This window comes from Physeter macrocephalus, chromosome 6, assembly GCF_002837175.3.
Source record: "Physeter macrocephalus isolate SW-GA chromosome 6, ASM283717v5, whole genome shotgun sequence".
In the NCBI taxonomy this organism is placed as follows: Eukaryota; Metazoa; Chordata; class Mammalia; order Artiodactyla; family Physeteridae; genus Physeter; species Physeter macrocephalus.
The window spans coordinates 1,766,489-1,786,345 of NC_041219.1; the positions used below are offsets into that span (position 1 = coordinate 1,766,489).

The following is a 19,857-nucleotide window of genomic DNA, read 5'->3' on the forward strand; positions in this document are numbered from 1 at the left end:
GCAGCTGGGCCCGTGAGCCATGGCCGCTGAGCCTGCGCGTCCGGAGCCTGTGCTCCGCAACGGGAGAGGCCACAACAGAGGGAAGCCCGCCTACCACAAAAAAAAAAAAAAAAAAGGGGGGGTGGAAGACCTAAATAGACATTTCTCCAAAGAAGACATACAGATGACCAATAGGCACATGAAAAGCTGCTCAACATCACTAATTATTAGAGAAATGCAAATCAAAAGTACAATGAGGTATCACCTCACACCGGTTAGAATGGGCATCATCAGAAAATCCACAAACAACAAATGCTGGGGAGGGTGTGGAGAAAAGGGAACCCTCTTGCACTGTTGGTGGGAAGGTAAATTGATACAGCCAGTATGGAGAATAGTATGGAGGGTCCTTTAAAAAGTAAAAATAGAATTACTGTATGACCCAGCAATCCCACTACTGGGCTTATACCCAGAGAAAACCATAATTCAAAAAGACACATGCACCCCAATGTTTGCTGCAGCACTATTTACAATAGCCAGGTCATGGAAACAAGTGTCCATCAACAGACAAATGGATAAAGAAGATGTGGTACATATATACAATGGAATATTACTCGGCCATAAAAAGGAATGAAATTGGGTCATTTTTAGAGACGTGGATGGAATTAGACACTGTCATACAAAGTGAAGTAAGTCAGAAAGTGAAAAACAAATATCGTATATTAATGCATATATGTGGAATCTAGAAAAATGGTACAGTTGAACCGGTTTGCAAGGCAGAAATAGAGACACAGATGTAGAGAACAAACGTATGGACACCAAGGGGGGAAAGTGGGGGTGGTGGGGGCATGGTGGGATGAATTGGGAGGTTGGGATTGACATATATATAGTAATATGTATAAAATAGATAACTAATAAGAAACTTCTGTATAAAAGATAAAAAATAAAATTCAAAAACGTCTTCTTTAATTTCTTTCAGCAGTGTTTTATAGTTTTCAGGGTATAAGTTTTATACGTCTTTTGTTAAATTTATTCTTAGGTGTTTTATTCTTTTTGATGCTATTATAAATGGAATTTTTAAAAAACTCCTTTTTTAGATTGTTCATTGCAAGTATATAGAAAAATGGTTTTTGCTTATTGATCTTGGGTCCTGCCACCTTGTTGAACTTATTTATTAGTTCTAATAGGTTTTAGTGAATTCTTTAGAATTTCCTATATATAAGATCATGTTATCTGCATAAAATGTAGTTTTAATTTTTCTAGATGCTTTTTTTTTTTACTTACTTGCCCTGGTCAGAACTTCCCTTGCGTTGTTGAACAGATGTGGGGAGAGCACATATCCGTGTCATGTTCCTGAAATTAGAGGGAAAGCATTCAGTCTTTCACCATTAGGTATGATGTTAGCTTTTGGTGTGTCGTGTCTTCATTTCACTGACCTCAAAGTATTTACTCATTTTCTTTTTTCAAGTTGAGGAAGTTCCCTTCTGTTTCTAGTTTGTTGATTGTCTTTATCATGAAGGGGTGTTGGATTTTGTCAAATGCTGTCTCTGTGTCTGTTGAGATGATCATATGATTTTTGTCCTTTATTCTACTGATAACAGGGATTAATTTTCAAATGCTAAACCAACCTTCCATTCCTGGGATAACACTCAAGCCATAATCATGGTGTATAAACCTTTTAATATGTTGGTGAATTTAGTTTGCTGGTATTTTGTTGAGGATTTTTTAATCTATGTTCAAAAGATATTTGGTCTGTAGTTTTCTTTTTTTGTGAGGTCTTTGTCTGATTTTGGCATCATGGTAATACTGGTCTCAGAATGAATTGGGAAGTGGTCCCTCCTGTTTTTTGGGAGAGTTAGTGAATAACTTGTATTAATTATTATTTTAAATATTTGGTAGAATTCACCATTGAAGTCATCAGGCCTAGGCCTTATAGGCAGTTTTTTGATTACTAAATCAGTCTTTTCATTTGTGATAGGTCTATTCAGATTTTCCATTACTTCTTGAGTCAGTTTCAGTAGTTTGTGTCCTAGGAATTTTTACATTTCATTTGTTGTGTAATTTGTTGGTATATAGTTAGTCATAGTATTCCCTTATAATCCTCTTTATTTCTGTAATGTCAATAGTAATGTCCCTTCTTTTGTTACTGATTTTAATAATTTGAGTTTTCTTTTTTTCTTGGTGAGTCTAGCTACAAGTTTACCAATTTTGATATTTTCAAAGAATCATCTTTTGCTTTGTTGATGTTGCCTATTGTTTTTCTATTCTCTATGTCATGAATTTCCACTCTAGTCTATTATTTCCTTCCTTCTACTTGCTTTGGGTTTATTTTGCTCTTCTTTTTCCAGTGTCTTTAGGTAGAAGTTTAAGTTATTGATTTGAGAGCTTTCTTTCTTTAATATGGGCATTTACAGCTATACATTTCCTTCTAAGCACTGCCTTAGCTATGTCCCATACATTTTGATATATATATATTGTGTCCTCATTTTCATTCATCTTAAAGTATTCTAATTTCCCTGTGGTTTCTTTGTTGACCCATTGGTTATTTAGAAGTTTGTTGTTTCATTTCCACATATTTGTGAATTTCCCGTATTTCTCTCTGTTATTAATTTCTAATTTCATTCCATGTGGTTGGATAACATACTTGTTTGATTTCAATTTTTTTTAACCTTTGAAGCTTGTTTTATGGCCTAGCATATGGTCTATCCTGCAGAAGGTTCCATGTGAACTTGAGAAGAATATATATTCTGCTGTTAAAACTCGTAAGTCACGAGGGTTCAGCTAGTGCTCTTTGGGTCACCACTGGTTCCCACATCTGATTATATCTTTGATTTTCTGCTTTTGCTTCATTTTTGGCCTCTAAGGATTCCTCTTACTTTACTGCCAGATCAGTAATTCACTTTAAAAGATGTTTTTCATGTTTAATCCAGTAAAAAAGATGTTTTATTTTGGGAGGTTTATTCAGGATGTCTTATTCCATCATATTGCTGGAAGTAAGTTCTGTTATGCTATTCATTATTGTCCCCATCTTTGAAAATCATTCATGCTCTTTACCAGAAACAATTCCTGTCTTGGGATTGGTGCCTGCATGTTGAATAGGGATATTCTGTTTTAGATGGTGATTTGATAGACAGGTACACTGTTATCACCTATGAATAAATTCAACAAGTAATATATAAGATGTATGTGAGGAAAACTTTTCTAAAACAGATCAAAGAAAACAAATAAATGGAGACAATAATTTTTCCTTGATAAAAAGACTGAATATAGCAAATAGGCTCCCTATTTCTTCCTAAATTAGTAAAGAAGTTTAATGCAATTCCAATAAAGTTTTCCATAGATTTAAATTAATGTCTTGGTATTTTAAATGAATTTATAGAATATCAGCTGGAAGGATAAACAAGAAAGATATTAAATTCTTAATAAAATATGATTAATAAAGAGAGACTGGCCCTATCAGATGTTAAAGCAAATTAAATCTGTGTTAACACTGTTGCACAAATATATAGTCAGACAACTAATACCTTGAAACAGATTCTTACCTGAGCATAACTGATACCAGAAGGTCACTTAAATTAAATCTATTTAAATTTGGGACCAAATTTTCATAAATAGTTTCACTAGAACTTTAACTTAAAATTTTTTGCTAAGATTACAAAAAAAGCTTTCTGTATAACATAGTTAACTTATAAATATTTTAACTCTTAGAAATATTTTTTGACAAAATTATTTGAAACATGGAATGATAATTTTTACTTCATGTTGGCTGTTCCATAATCAAATCATCTTACAAAAGATCCCAGACTTCATCCATTTTTGTAAGAGTATCTTCTAGTCAAATCATTCCCTTATGCGCTTCTTGTATCATTGTTTTTTTGTTCTTGGCAACTTTCCTTTAATTGCTCACTGGACTGATTGACACATTCTATGGCTATACTCATGATTTGAATAGTCTTCCATCATCTTTATCAATTTCATGAAATACTACATATTTGTGAGACTTGCAAGTTCACTTTGTAATGAGTTTTCATTGCACTTGCATTGTGTTTTTGAACGACAATCTGCAAGACACTGTCAAAGACAGACATTAATGTAGGAGGTGTTGTGAAGTGGGGAAGAATGTTTGAGGAGGGATTGAGTTTTTCTTTTTTGGCTGCACCGTGCGGCTTGTGGGATCTTAGTTCCCCGACCAGGGATTGAACCCACGCCCTCAGCAGTGAAAGCATGGAGTCTTAACCACTGGACCACCAGAGAATTCCTGGGATTGACTTTTTAAAGAGCACTTTTTGTAAGAGTATTTTATGATTCATCATCATAACAATATATGGTTAATGGATACTTGAATTACAAAGATACTCTGATATGTAAGAATTTAGTATATTATAAAGATTGACTTTAAAAATTGTGGAAAAAGTGGATCATTCAATAAAAGTTTTAAAAAATTAAGAGCAAAAGTTAGAGCCCTAATATACCAGGGCCAGAGCCTATGTTTCCTGCAACTTGTGTTTCCTTAGAAGAGGCACAGACCCTTTGGCTTGTAGTAACTTAGAATATTTTAATGACCAGATACTTCCACACTGTGAAGTCACTTAATTTCCTCATACTAACTTGACTGAGAGGATTCTTTCACAAAAATTTCGTATGTCCCAGTAACACAACAAATGTTCAGTTTACTTTGTTCATTGCTCTCTTTTTATTTGACAGTCACAGTCGGGCTTCTCTACCTCACTACCAGCATCTGATTTATGGACCCTAGTAACATATTGGAGAAGGGTTCCTTTCAGAGGAACATGATAACTGACAGAAATATTATGGACTTCCCAACTGATGTGCCACAAATGGTTACAGATGTACCATTTAGATGTAGCCTTTAGAGTAGCACTAGGACTTGGAGTGGTGGAGCTCAAGGCTGTTAAGTAGCTTCCTCCATTTAACCAGGGCGCTGTACAATGATTATCCTTTTCTGGCAGGCTGTTAAGTAGCTTCCTCCATTTAACCAGGGCGCTGTACAATGATTATCCTTTTCTTTCAGTGCCATGAAGTAAAAAAAAGTTTGGAGAGCACTGTTCTAAGCAATTAGCTGGAAATAATGAGAACAAGAATAATATGCAAACATACAGTCATTTGGTTTAGGGAAGAGAATGGATAAGGGGGCAGATTAGACGTTTTCTTTTTGAATTCACTTCAGTTCTGTTTTCACATTAGATTTTATATCATCAATGTGGTATCTACAGTAGTTTCAGTCTTCTGTGTTTTCACTTGTAAAGAGTCTTCTACACATACCCAGATAAATTCCAGGAGGAATAAAGAGTTGATAAATAGTCACAAAATGACTAATAAAAAAATCAGAGGAAAACATTTGATAGAGGGTTAAGCACAGAAACAAAGAAACCATAAAGAAACATGTTTGGTTATATTAAAATGATCAGTACATCCAAAAAGAACAAATGAAAAGACAAAGAAATTGAAAGATGTTAGCACTATATATGATTTGCAATTATATTCTACAAGTAAAAATTATTCTAACATAAAAAGACTAACATCTCAATAGAAAAATAGTCAAATGACATCAGGAGACGACCCACAAATGAAGAGCTGCAAATGGCCAACAAAAATATGAAACAGCCACAGACATAAATGCAAATTAATCAACAATTGAGAAAGTTTTTTTACATATGGAGCTTTACAATTTTTCTTAAGTTTAGGGAAAGTAGGCCCCCTTTTTTTTTTTTTTTTTTTTTTTTTTTTTTGCGGTACGCGGGCCTCTCACTGCTGTGGCCTCTCCCGCAGTGGGGCACAGGCTCAGGGCTCACGGGCCCAGCCGCTCAGCGGCATGTGGGATCCTCCCGGACCGGGGCATGAACCCGTATCCCCTGCATCGGCAGGCAGACCCCCAACCACTGCGCCACCAGGGAAGCCCCCTGGTCCCTTATATTAATGCTGGTAGTTATGTAAAGTGATGAGCATTTCTATAGGTCAATTTGGCAATACACAGTTTTGCCAATAAATTTTGAAGTCCAATAAATTTTTAGGAATTTATTCTGAAGAAATTATCAGGATGACATGAAGATATGAAAATGATGTTCATTACAGCTTTATTCTGTAATAAAAATTAGAAGCAATTGAAATCTACAAAAATGAGAATAAATAATGAATTATGGATTATTTGAATCATGGGCAATCATTAAAATAATGTCTTTGAGGAATACTTAAGGTGTGGAAAATATTGTCTGTATTTCTTAAGTTGCATAATCATTATTTCAAATATACTGTATTTCATCTAAGATACTGTTAGTTGGAAGAGGCAGCATTTTCTCTGGCACTAAGTAAGAAAGGAAAACAACGATAAAAGTAACACCAAAGATGTGGATTCTGATAGAAGAGCTTACCATAAAGCTAGAACAACCTCAGAGTCAGGGTAAATGTCCCATCTGGAAGGGTCCGCAAAAGAACCAGCTGATCCTCATTCAGACTGGTTTCAGTTCCTTCCACCAGCATGGTGCAAAAATCTGCTAGCAGGGCTTCCCTGGTGGCGCAGTGATTGAGAGTCCGCCTGCCGATGTAGGGGATACGGGTTTGTGCCCGGGTCTGGGAGGATCCCACATGCCGCGGAGCGGCTGGGTCCGTGAGCCATGGCCGCTGGGCCTGCGCGTCCGGAGCCTGTGCTCCGCGACAGGAGAGGCCGCAACAGTGAGAGGCCCGCGTAACGCAAAACAAACAAACAAAAATCTGCAAGCAAAGAGAGAATTTAAAGTGTTTACAGTTAGTAGTTCCCCCAGATAAAAGCAAACATCAATCCCCTGGAAGAAATGGGAAGTAATACAGGTTAGACAGCAATTTTTTTTCTTTTATAACTGACAGTGATTTTTTTAAGACACCATTTATTCTCAAATGAATTTCTATACCAGAGTTGTTAAAAGTGAAAAATTATGTATCTAGAGTGAAAGGAATATATCATATACATACTATTGGAGGGAAATACTCCAAGATTTAGCAGTAAATTCCAATCTGTTAGATTACATATGTATTTTACAAAATTTCTCCACAAACATTTATTACATATATTTGAATGCTTACCTTAATTAGGATTTCCATAATTGTCTTTACTTCATCTTCTTAATTTGATCTCCTCTGCTAGTATATTTTGAATCACTACCAACCTTTAGTAATGAAGCTCAGACATTTTAGACTTTTTACAGCACTTTGGAAAAGGCTATGTTTATTTTGGTGGCAGATCTGTGGGTTGTTACAGTTAGCAGGTATATGAAAGGTCTTCCAAACACTGGATTCCTGTATTGAGAGAGGGGGGAAAAAAGGAGGCATGGTTTAAGAGCACAGTCTCTGGAGTGAGAGAACCATGTTCACATTTCGACTTTAACACATCCTGGTTGTGTGATGTTAGGCAAGTCACGTAGTCTAAGACTCAATTTCCTCATTTTTAAAACAATGATTATTATGCATTTGAGAGAACTAAATGAAATAATGTAAAATGCTGTCATATATCCCTGTCACCATCTCTAAATCAGACTCTGTGAAACCAACTACTTGATAATGTGATTTATTTTTAACATCCCTTTGTTTTTCATTGTAGTCACCCTTAACAATGCTCACGCATAAGAGAGACCTTGGAAAATCTATAATCTCTTCAGTGCCTCCTTTTTGAAATGATATATTTCCTATTCCAGCAAATAGAGAAAGGGAGTGGACTGATTAACATAACTTTGATGCAGAAACCAAACAGAAAGGGAAAATTTATAGGGCAAGCCCCCTGAATAAATGCAAAAATCCCAAACAAACCAAAATGGTCAGCAAGCCAAATTGCAACATCTGAGTAAGAATTACATATCATGACCAAGTTGGATTTATTCCAGGAATGCAAGATTAGTTTGACATTAGAAAACCAATGTAACTTGTCCCACTAACAAAATAAGTGAATTTAATATGATCATCTCAGATAGATGCAGTAAAACCATCTGATAAAATTCCAAATCCATATATCCTTTCATAGAAAAGTAATTCTTAGCAAAATAGGAGTAGAAGGGAACTTCCTAAATCTGATAAAAGATATTTACCAAAAATCTAAAGTAAACATCATATTAATGGTGAATACTCTGGTATATCCTGACTGGGTGCAGGTTTGAAAGCCCAGAAGTTTTGACATCTTCCTTTATTTCTAAAACTGGTTGTTATTCTTCACCATTAACTACTTTTGTTCTTTTGAAACTAATGTATTCTCCCTTTTTATTTGACTTTGAAACAGTATACCTTCTTAGTTTTTCATCTCTCCTAAATTACTCATTTTATTATTAGTTTTGCCCAACTATTGTGTCCAAAAATTATTTTTATGCTCAGTACTTCTACTTCAAAGAGGCAGAAAATCTAAATGTAAATTTCTTTTTCTCAATGTGAGTAACATTGAGATTAAGATCCTGATTATGACAGCGTTCAAGAATTATCATCCATGGAACTAGGGTAGTGTCAGTCATTAGAGTGATGTCAGCCTGACTGGAAAGGACCAGTTGTGATTCACCAACAGAAGACATTAAATCTTGAAAATGATTGTCCAAAATCAGTCCTGTGTTATTGCAATGTTCCTTAATGTGACTCTAAATATATAGGCTGGTATAATCTTTTAACAGTAGGAGTCTTACAAATTAATTGTATGTGGTATATATCTGGTATCATTGAGGCTCTGTTGTGTGGTGTAGATCCCTGGAAGATAACAGGAGCAATAGGGATGAGAAAGAAGCAGACAGTGAAGAAGAGAGACTGGTTATGAACAGTAATGTGGGTTGTTGAATCCTGTTTGCACATTCAGAGAGCTAGCCATGAGCCTTGTTGATTGGCCACTCATTCTGCTATTCATCGTTATGAATTATACATTGTTTCACATTTAAATAAACCACATTTCAATATATCCCATTTAAATAAAACCACATTTTCAAAAATTACAATGTATCATATCTAAGTAAAACTGCCTAATTATATAAATTTTCATTTTCATTTTCCACCATGCTTAAATAACATGGAAAAATCAAAATCACTTTTCTTGGTTTTCCCCAAGAACAGCTGAAAACACTACTTAGTTATCAAACAGAACCTTATATATGGACATTGGTGGAATAAATATTGCCCTATGTAATTTAAATGTCTGGAGAAGAATGCTATTTTCATTATGTTCAGAAAAAAATATGTACTATAATAAAGCACAGTTGACCTTTAATATGGGTTTGAATTGCATGGGTCCACTTATATTCGGATTTTTTTCAACAGTAAATACTACACAATTCAAGATTGGTTGAACTGGTGGATGCAGAACCGCAGATACTGAGGAACCAAGTATAGGTAGGGCTGACTATAAGTTATACTTGAATTTTTGACTGCGCAGAAGATTGCCACCCATAACTCCTGTATTATTCAAGGATCAACTGTATTTGATAAAGTGTATCATATTCTGGTATCAGATTGGTACAGAAAATTCCCATTTACCTGGAGTAATTTTTTAAAAATTTAATATTCCACTTACCTAGGAGTTATAACCTGATTTAAAAATAACCAATTTTCAAGGAATACAATAAAATATTCACAGCATTAAAACTATGGGGAGATTAATCACTGATGACTCAGGATGCAACTCAGAATCTTTCAGTGCCTCATTTCAAAGCTTATAAATCAAAAATTGTAGTTATTTGAGTTTCCTGTAAAGGTCATGAAAGCTGTGTTATGTATACTCTCATGTATTTTCCTGTAATCCTTTCCACCATTCTTATGGGCATTATAGAAAAAAGAGCTCGAAACTTATCCTCCTCAGTTGGAAAGTAGACATGAAAATTACCCTTGTTATTCTAAACCAGAGAAAGGTCTGTGGAACACCTGTCTTAGAATCATTTGGGGTACTTGTTAGAAATGCAGATTCCTGAATCCCTCACCAGACCTGCTGAATCACTGTATCTGGGAGAGATCCCAGGATAGTAACAAGTTATCCAGGTATTGTGATGTTTAAGTTTGAGACCCACTGCCACAAGACTTCTGAATATGAGATATCAACCTTGGGAGAATTATCAGTGCTAATTCCTCCCATGAATGTTGATATAGGAAAAAGTGACAAAGATTAAAATGGGTGTGTTATTTCCCACAGAGTACAAGAACAGGAAATAATATGTTCAGCCATCACACCAAAGGAATTTTAGAGGCAAAGTTGGAAACAGTTCAGAGCTATTTCCTTCATGTTTATAAGATCATTGCTTACATAATGTGTAGATTTTCCAACTTTTTTTCCTTATGGCTGTGAAGTGACATGAAATTAGCTGAGTATCATTTGTTTCCTTTGGAAAATGTTTTTATTGTTTTAATGTTTTGCTTTTACTTCAAACACTCTATTAAGTGTTTCTTCAGGATTTCTTTCCACTAAATATCTTGAGTTTTCAGAGCTTTGGTTATGATATGTTTTCATTTCAGTTCTGGTCATAATTGTTACCACTGGGAACAGAATGTAATGGTTTTTAGAAGGAACTAACTTTTTATTTCATTTTACACAACTGTGGAAAATTAAAAGGCTAATAGTTTTATTTGGTCTATTTGTTTTCTCTATGACCATTGAACATACATAAATTCTTCCTTAACCATCTCCCACCTTCCCCTTCAAACCTCGTGCCCCTCTCCCCTATCCCCAGTTTAAAAGAGTTGGCCAACAGCATTTATTGAGCACTCATCACACTATGGGGAGTCACAAAAGAAGAATATAGGCTCCTTCTCAAAGTTCTCTATTACTGTTAAGAGTTCAGTCAGTATCCAAGTCCTGCAATGTCTTGCTCCATATCTCTACTACCCCCAAATTTGCAAAACTCACTTTTGCTCAGGGACAGCCTTCACCAAGTCACCAGCCAGTCATGAGGTTTGGCCTTACTTTATCCTCCACCTGTCTTCTCCAAAATACTCTCCAGAGGTGTGGGCTGTGGGCTTTTTGTGGTCTCCAGCTTCACCGTGGGCTGTTGGGTACTGCTGATCATCAGTTGTGAATCCTAGTCTGCCGCTATACCTACAAGAGAAGTGAAACCAGACCCCTTTCTCCTTGCTATCATGACTTTTCCGCCTCCACAGAGTGAGACACTAGGACATGGTGAAGGTAATTTCAGAACAGAATTACAAAGTAGAAGAGATAAGGGTTAAAGTTTTGCAGTTCTATTTTGCATTTTCACCTGTATTACCCAGGAGATGAGAAGACCTTAAAGGCCTTAGGCTTTTAGATGGAGAAAGTCACCTTGAATGCTCCTGCCTGTCCTGCCTTCGGGTTTGTAATATCACCTCAAATGGATTGCCTTCTTTGAATATTTCAACTGTTCCTACGTCTCCACTGAAAAGGACCTCGTTGTTAAAACTTCTTCCTTCCCACTTATACCATACACTGTCCAATCAAGTAAGACCACAGGCTTGGGCTGCATAGGGAAAAAACTTCCCTGCCCAGTCTCACGTGCACGTGTGTGTGTGTGTGTGTGTGTGTGTGTGTGTGTGTGTGTGTGTGTGTAGGTGGCGGGTGATGGACAGGCTGTGGGTCCTCCAATTCATGTTTCTGTCCAGGGCAACCGTGAGCCAGTGGTTCTTTTGCTAATTAGCCCATACATAAAACACACGTGCACACACACATTCAGGTAGATTGTGCTGGACAGTACGAAACTCATATATGGAGAATAGAATATAACCACAATATTAGTAACTCTCATGCCCTGTCTGGGAAATAAATAGGTCTGTGAAGAACTGTTTGACATCTTTATTGATCTCTTCAGGATCCACAGAAGAGCTGGACTAGCTCTTAATGACTCTGTCCTTTTCACAGTGGTCACGTTGTACACATTATTTTGTTTGTTGTTTCAGAATCTGCCTCAGAAACATGGGGATGAGGGTAGGAATAAGTTCACCGGTTTCTCTCTAGGGTTGCCAGACTTAGCAAATAAAAATACAGGATGCCCAGTTAAAATGGAATTTCAGATAAACCATGAATAATGTTTTAGTGTAAGTATGCCCCATGCAATATTTAGGATATACTAAAAAATTATTTGGTGTTTATCTAGAATTCAAATTTATCTGGGCATACTGCATTTTATCTGGCAACTATTCTTATCACATCTCCTTGTTCATCTCTAGTCTCACAGCTACCATCTTAGACTAGGGGCTCTCATTACCTCAAGCTTGGGTTTCTGCATCTGCCTGGGTTGCCTTCCCAACACTGCTATCCTCTTCTGATCTGCCCCATAGCCTGCTACACACTAATTGTTTTTTAGATGATACTTTCATTAGGTTTCTCTTCCACATAAGAAATTACGACTCCTATTGCTTTCCAAAGTGATTTTCAATCAGTGTGCAATTGTATACCAAATTTTGTGGGCTTGTGTGTATGTATGCATTTTCCTTAGAGGAACTTTTTTTTTTTTTAAATTGGGATCTCAAGGAGGTATCTTCAAGATACATAGAGAACTGTGGCTTATACAAAGAAACAGAAGTAGGTGAATTTAGAAAAATGCACCTCGCCTCAATCATGACTTTTGCTTTAGATATCAGTAGTTTGCAAGCTCCCTCATTATATCATTTGACTTCCACCAACATCTTGCAGAACAGGCAGAGCAGGTATTATTTCATTTTAAAGATAAGGTAACTAAATCCCAGAGATGTGAACTGTAAAATCATGCACAACTATCACATGGCATAGCCAGAGTTTGAAGAGAAATCTGCCAACTGCAAGTTTACTTCTCTCTCCGCTTTTATGACCACCAGCTTTAAAAACTATAAAAGCAACATCTGTACAATACTTTAAACAACAGTTTTAAAACCATTTTGTATATATTTGAGCCTCACAAAAGTTCCTGTCCATCTCTGAAGAGATGTCTTTATTCCCACCTGTCTGATAAACCTTTCACTTACACACCACAAATATTTGGTATTTGGCCATTTGACCTATAGGGATAGCTTTTCACTGTGGTTACAACGGTAGAATATACCTGTATTCCAGTGCTGCTATTCCTCAGATATCTAGAGACTATCTTTTAGGGTAAGTTTCAGAGTCGATTTATAAGTCACAAAATAAAATCATTTTTAATATTTTATGTTTACTCATTTAAATCATAAAAAGGATATAACTTTATTTGGTTATTCATCTATCCTACTTTGATTCTAAATAATTTCTGTCTTTTTCCACAAAGAATATATTCTAAGTATATAAATTGAAGAAAGAAAGGGATAAAAAGCTTCATTTGCTTCCTAGGCCTCCATACTTGACTGATTTTCCTACTACCTTTTTAGCCTCACCTTCTCAGTGGCCCTGCTGGCATTTTTTTTTTTTCTTTTTAATCAATCCAGGGACTTCTCAGGATTTAGATATCATATATACTATCTGCAGCCCAGACATTCCCCTATACGTGCAATTTTCATATTTAATGGTCTAGATGAACATTATCTTGTATGTTTAAAAGTCATTTCAGGGACTTCCCTGGTGGCACAGAGGTTAAGAATCTGCCGGCCAAGGCAGGGGACATGGGTTCGAGCCCTGGTCCGGGAAGATCCCACATGCCGCGGAGCAACTAAGCCCGTGCGCCACAACTACTGAGTCTGCTCACCTAGAGCCCATGCTCTGCAATAAGAGAAGCCACCGCAATGAGAAGCCCGTGCACCACAATGAAGAGTAGCCCCCGCTCGTCGCAACTAGAGAAAGCCCGTGCGCAGCAACAAAGACCCAACACAGCCAAAAATAAATAAATAATTTTAAAAAAAGAGTCATTTCAAACTTAACATGTCCAAAACTGAGCTTCTAATATACTACCCCACCCCCTACTTCTAAGTCATCCAGAGCTCAGGAAATGGCAATTCTGTAATGCTCAGGGAAAAAAAAAAAGGAAAAAAAAGTATAGAGACATTTTTAACCTTTCTTTCACACCCTACACTTGGTCTGTCAGCAATCTTCTGGGCCGCTTCTTCCAAATTTCTCTGCAATTTGATCACTTTTCACCACCTCCACTTCCTCCTTCCTACTCCAAAATCCCCATTCCCTCTCACCTGGATTACTTCAAGACCCTCTAACTGGTCTCCCTTTCTGTCTCTGCATGCCTTAACAGAACAGCCAATGTAAGATCATGTCGCTCTTCTGCTCAAAACCCTGCAGTAGCTTCCCATCTCACTTAACAATAAAAGCCAAAGTCCTTATAATGACTCAGGCCACATCCTCTAGTGCTCCCCCCTCATGGCCCTTTTTCACCCTCTTCTCATCCGGCCTCCTGGATGGTCCTCCTACAGGGCAGGCCTGCCTCTGCCTTGGGCATGGCCTTTTCACTTGCTGTTCCTCCTTTCCTAGATACTGCATGGCTTCCTTCTTTCTTCCATGTTTTTAATGTTTCTTCCCCAACACTTTCAGCAACCTTCCCTGCCTTATTTCTCTATCACTAACATACTAAATATTTTACTGGTTTATCTTGTTCATTGTCTATCCAGCATATAGAAAGCATTCAGTAAATATTTGTTGAATGAATGAAAGAATGCAAAGATGATTTTCCTGTGTTGAAGATATTTTTCAAAATGTATCATATACTTTGATGGCAATTCTAACTGGTTTTCACAAAAATAGTTTGAATAATCATATAAGTGTGTAGCCTTCTGATTACTTTGAGGAAGTTAAAAATATATTTGAAAACATAGTTACTATTAGTAACCTTGGGTATAAATATAAAAAGTAAATTTGAAGAAAATATGTGTTGACAGGATTACTAAATCTGGACAGACTTCCTTAAGAGGTGATTATGAATACAAGTGTAGGACTCTGATCTGTGAAGAGAAACTATGAGTCATTTCAGACAGAGGAACTCCTATCAGATAAGGCTTAAAGGCAAAGAGTGGCTTTGTGGTGACTGAAAGTAAGCAATGATAAAAGTTAATTACATTAGTACTGTATTGATATTTATTAAGGATTTACCATTTGCTAGCATGGGGCTAGGGCTAAGCATCATGAGTGGTAGGTACCTTTATTTTCCCATTATACAGAGAAAAAAGAATATCAAGGCTTAGAGTAATTAAGTAACTTACCCATTGTCTCAGAAGCTTTAATGGCAACGGTAAAACTACTGCAGAAAATCCTGTAATGAAGCACCATTTTGGAGGGCAACATACCATTTCCCAGGAAGCCCAACACAGCCAGGGTTTCCTCTACCTCCTATTGGAGCCTCTTTGGATGAACAACACATGAAGGAGCTGGTTTAGGGATAGCAGTTAGGGATAAGTTGTGTGAAAAAAACACACCTTTAAACACTGGACACAACACACCATGGTGTGAGATGCTCTCGATATAAGAAGCATTCAGGAACAGACTGAGTGAAAGAGTAGAATCAAGTCTCCCGTCAGAATCTTCCTGTACCTACGGACACCAAGGGGGGGAAGTGGCAGGGGTGGCGGGGGGTGGTGGGGGGATGTTGGGAGATTGGGATTGACACTAATACACTAACATGTATAAAATACATGACTAATAAGAACCTGCTGTATAAAAAAATAAATAAAATTAAATTAAAAAAAAAAAGAATCTTCCTGTACCAACTTAAAAGTTTATTCTTGTCCCTCTCTCCCAGCCCCCTTATTCTGTGTGTGTAGTTGATTTTGCGTATGCCACTTCATGTGATACAATCGTGCCAAAAGCCAAGCAGCTTTGCTGGTCTAGAGAGGATTATTTAATCCTCTACAATATTGAAAGTCATCTTGTTAAATATTTATTACTTGTAGCATATCCACAGCCAAAGCTGGTAGAATCAGGCAGCACGTCAATCATGGGAATATATTCTTCAAATCTCTTCAGAATTAATCAACAAAAGGGATGGCCTCAACTGTAAAATTTAAAAATACCATTTGAGATGCAGGCAAACCATTTTACCAAGACAAGAAGGAAAATGCTCACTTTAATTCAGTCTTCCGCCTTTAAGAGTCCTTGTCATTTTAGTGTGTTTGGTGACTGGAGGCTGGAGGGTTGTCATGGAAGAGGAAATCCTTTTACAGAATGAGAGATGTTCTGTGTCTCTCTTAACCAGTCAGCATTGACTCTGTGTCCCTCATGCTGAGAAGAGTTCTCCTTAACTCTCTTCCCACTCTAGCTCCTTGAGGCGCGGGGGCATGCTTCTGTCAGTATAAAACAGTATTCTCAGCAGGGGTGAGAGTGACAACATTCTACCTCGCAGGATAGGAAAGCAGAATTTTGGGAGTTTGGATTGAGTGTAGTTAGAAAAACTTCCTTCTGGAGAATCTGTTACATCCTCCTAGGAGGTAATTAATTTCCTTACTTTCCAATTGATCATTATTGGTTTAGAACAATGGCACTTGATAACTGTTCATTGAATTGAAGTACTAACTTAGGGTTTCTCACCCTGCCTGAGGGCTTTTGAATAATATCTAGTCCGAACATGTCCTTTCTCCTGTTTGCAATTGTTGGCATCCACCCAAGATGTTCCTTCGCGTATGTGGAGTGGGGACTGTCTCAAAGCTTTGCGTAACGGCTGAGGAGATTTACTTAAGGAGTTGAGAATAGTATGTCGGAGAGACTGTAGCTTGAGTGCCTGCCATGCTTACAGACTCCCTTTGAAAGAGGCTGCCCCAACTGCAATGCCCTAGAAAGGCAGCAGCACAGTCTCTTTCTTTAGTACAGGTGACCATGTTGTGTAGCATGTGAGCCTTCCACCCTAACTACAGCTGCAGAAGTAGGAGAGGACACCTGGCTCAGAGGTAGCCAATCCACAGGCTGCTCAGTGGCTTATGAGATAACCTCATACCAGAACTTTCCCCAAGAGGGACTGTGGTCATAGAATCAAACTCTCCCCGCTGGGGCATTTGATTATGAGCTATAGAGGAGAACTGGCAGCTGGTAGTAGGAGCCAGAGTGGAAAAGCTGTGGTTGTGCAACTTGAATTTTGCTGCGTTCTGAGGACATTTCTAAGGGGTTGAGGCAGTGGTGTGATGGAACTGGCTCACAGGGGCCCACGAGCTGGTTGAGGGCATCTCTCCCCAGCTTTGCCTCCAGAGACTCGGGCTGGTGGGAGTGTTACACCCACATAAACTGGGTTTTGTTACACTTCAGGCCTCCTTCCTCCAGATCTGGTTGTTAAATATTTACTAGCACACCGCTGGGTTGGGGGAGGGATGGTATATAGGAAGCAAAGGAAACAGTTACCTCCTCTGGGTCCTTTGTCTTAAAAACAAACATTGTTTAAGATAATATGTTAACATGATTGTTATTAAGATTATAATAACAAAGAGAAAACATGTGAAATATATGATTTAAACTACAAAACTCATAGGAATGTTGTCAGAGGTTAGTAGCTTTCCTGTTTCTGGTACCCATCAAAGGCACAGGCCCCCACCCCCGGGCCCACCAAGGATGACCTGACAAGCCAGTTAAGTCTCTGGTCTTATTTCCACATGTATTCTTTACCCCTATTACTTGAGGTAACCTAAGTGCACACCAGTTACTTAAAACCACAAGAGCCCAGTGAATACAGTTTTTGAATACCCTGTTGTTTTTTTTTCTCACTGCTGTGGCCTCTCCCGTTGCGGAGCACAGGCTCCGGACGCGCAGGCTCAGCGGCCATGGCTCACGGGTCCAGCCGCTCTGCGGCATGTGGGATCTTCCCAGACCGGGGCACGAACCCGTGTCCCCTGCATCGGCAGGCGGACTCTCAACCACTGCGCCACCAGGGAAGCCCTGTTTTGTTTTTAATGTAGAGAAAATGGGGCCGATTAGTACAGTAAAAATATATGTGGACTTTGAAATGAGATTTGAATTCCAATACTACTTTACCTCTTCTTAGTAGCATAATTTACTTATCTATGCCTCTCATTAGCTGTAAAATAGGGATACAAAATTAAAAGCTCAAAGATATTTGGAAGAATTAAATGAAATACCATGTGTAAAACAGCTAGCAGAGTGTCTGGCACTTACTGTGTACTCAGTAACTTTTGTTCTTTTCTCCCCTCTTTAGCATATTTATTCAAGCCTTTAGAACAGCTGCTGGTATTGCTGTCAAGTCAGCAGTTGATACAATTAATTAACCTTCCACTTATAGTAACATGCAGTGGTATACTGCATTCTTTGTAATTTTATGTTTTTGTACTTAAGGTCAACTAAAATATTTTAAATATAGCCAAAATTATTACACCCCTTTGAAACAAGCTTTTCTCTACACTTAGGGAGCTCCTATATGTCAGTCTACAAATGACTGTGCTCATTTTACTTTTGTTTTTAAACAAACATTTAAGCTATGGGCGGGACTTCCCTGGTGGTCCAGTGGTTAAGAATCCACTCTCCAATACAAGGGACACGGGTTCGATCCCTGCTTGGGGAACTAAGATCCCACATGCCGCGGGGCAACTAAGCCCGCGCCACAACTAGAGAGAAGCCGGCGCGGGGCAATGAAGCGCCCTGCAACAAAAGATCCTGCGTTCCTCCCGCCCGCGGCAGCCAAAAATAAAAGTAAAAAAAAAGAAAAAAAAATATTGTGGGCAAAGAATTATACTACACGTTGTGGGGGAAATGAATAAGAAAAGTGCTTATGTAATACAAAATATACAAAATAGAGGAAAGGGACAGAATGCTTAAAGAGTTTCCTGAATATTCCCTTTAGGATATCCAGCTTCTAGATACTTAAGTTGAATAATAATGCCGTGTGTCTTTTAAATCCCTAATTTACTGTATTACATTTTATTTACTGTTAGTTAGGTCATCTGCCCTTTGTCTCGCTATCACTGCTAGTACATTGAGGGTGAAATCTGCCCATTTGCCAGGAATAATTCATGGGATGTGGTGTTTCTCAGTACTGGATGATTTAAGGGGAACCACTTGCAAAAGGACTGGTTTTTGGCATATGGGCCTTAATACTTTGCCAGAATTGAATTCGTTTTGAAACAAAGTTTCTGATTTTCAAATATAGCATTTTCAAAAAAATAGTGTGATGTACAAATTACCGTACTTTAGGTCATGTTAGAATAATCCACACTCTAAATCTGTTTGACTTTTACCCCTTAAGTATTTTGCACCAGTGAATCATTTCTGTAGCATCTTAAAATGGTCACAAGTAATTATATAACATCCTACATCTCCAGGGCCTGTTCCATTAGTGCCAGTAAAAAAAAAAAAAGTAGTAATTAGACATAATTATGTCCTCTTGAAAAGCTAAGGGTCATTTGGCCTTGATTACTGGAGGAGTTATCAGTGCCAGAGAAAAGTCAGGCAACTATTGGCTTAGGCCTGTAATTAAACATCGGGGACTGACATTTCTGGTCGTCAGAGGTAGTACCTTTTGAATAAATTTCACCACTGTCCTTCAGATAAGCTACAAGAAATACAAAACTAATGTAAGGGGGATGAAGAGAGGCTGGAGGTGAAAAGAATGACTAATCTAAATATCAGCATTTAGCTAGTATGAAAAACTATTGTCAGCCAGTCTGCCTCAACTCCATATATGGTGTTCAAATATGTTTGGGGAGAGCCCGTTTGTAACTCTGGCTAAACACACACACACCCACCCTACACGCACACCTGGTGTAAAGGGCCCACTCACCTGGAATGCAGGGGGGTGTTTTATATATTATAATGCCTGTTCGTTTTGTATAGGATGGCTCACCTGAGCCATGTGTGTATAACTGGCAGTGCCGCTCCAGCCTCACCTGACCACACTCAAGAGAAGCACTTGCCAGATATTTTTATCCACTTACTCACAAAGCTCCCAGTTCATTAGGGGCATCGCAAGAGTCTTCTCAAACCCTTTAAATGTCTTCCCGCGGGTCCCTGGCTCGTTGTCGGTTCTCCTCGTGATGGTTCCTCTCTTTTCTACCCCTTCAGGGGTCTTAGGCGGGACCCGTGGGTGGGAT

General features: G+C 38.0%; 1 protein-coding gene and 1 long non-coding RNA gene across 3 annotated transcripts in view; one reads left to right on the plus strand and one right to left on the minus strand.

Moving 5' to 3' along the window:
• The window catches only part of LEMD3 (LEM domain containing 3), a 91,360-nt gene extending 80,541 nt beyond the window's left edge, over nt 1-10,819 (plus strand). Inside the window, exon 13 of the mRNA XM_024122872.3 lies at nt 9,250-10,819. Within this exon, the coding sequence (XP_023978640.1) occupies nt 9,250-9,307 (58 nt within the window). The 3' untranslated portion in view covers nt 9,308-10,819. The remainder of the gene's footprint in view (nt 1-9,249) is intronic.
• Nucleotides 1-19,847, minus strand: part of LOC112064694 (uncharacterized) — a 25,833-nt gene extending 5,986 nt beyond the window's left edge. The window contains exons 1-5 of one of the 2 annotated variants that reach the window (XR_003680057.2): nt 19,702-19,847; nt 10,826-11,014; nt 7,054-7,266; nt 1,413-1,529; nt 1,261-1,329 (exon numbers count right to left, since the gene is read on the minus strand). This is a non-coding gene — a long non-coding RNA (uncharacterized lncRNA). Of the gene's footprint in view, nt 1-1,260; nt 1,530-7,053; nt 7,267-10,825; nt 11,015-19,701 lie in introns of both variants that reach the window. The other variant, XR_002891607.3, reaches the window with a different exon arrangement.
• Between the last annotated feature and the right edge of the window lie 10 nt (nt 19,848-19,857).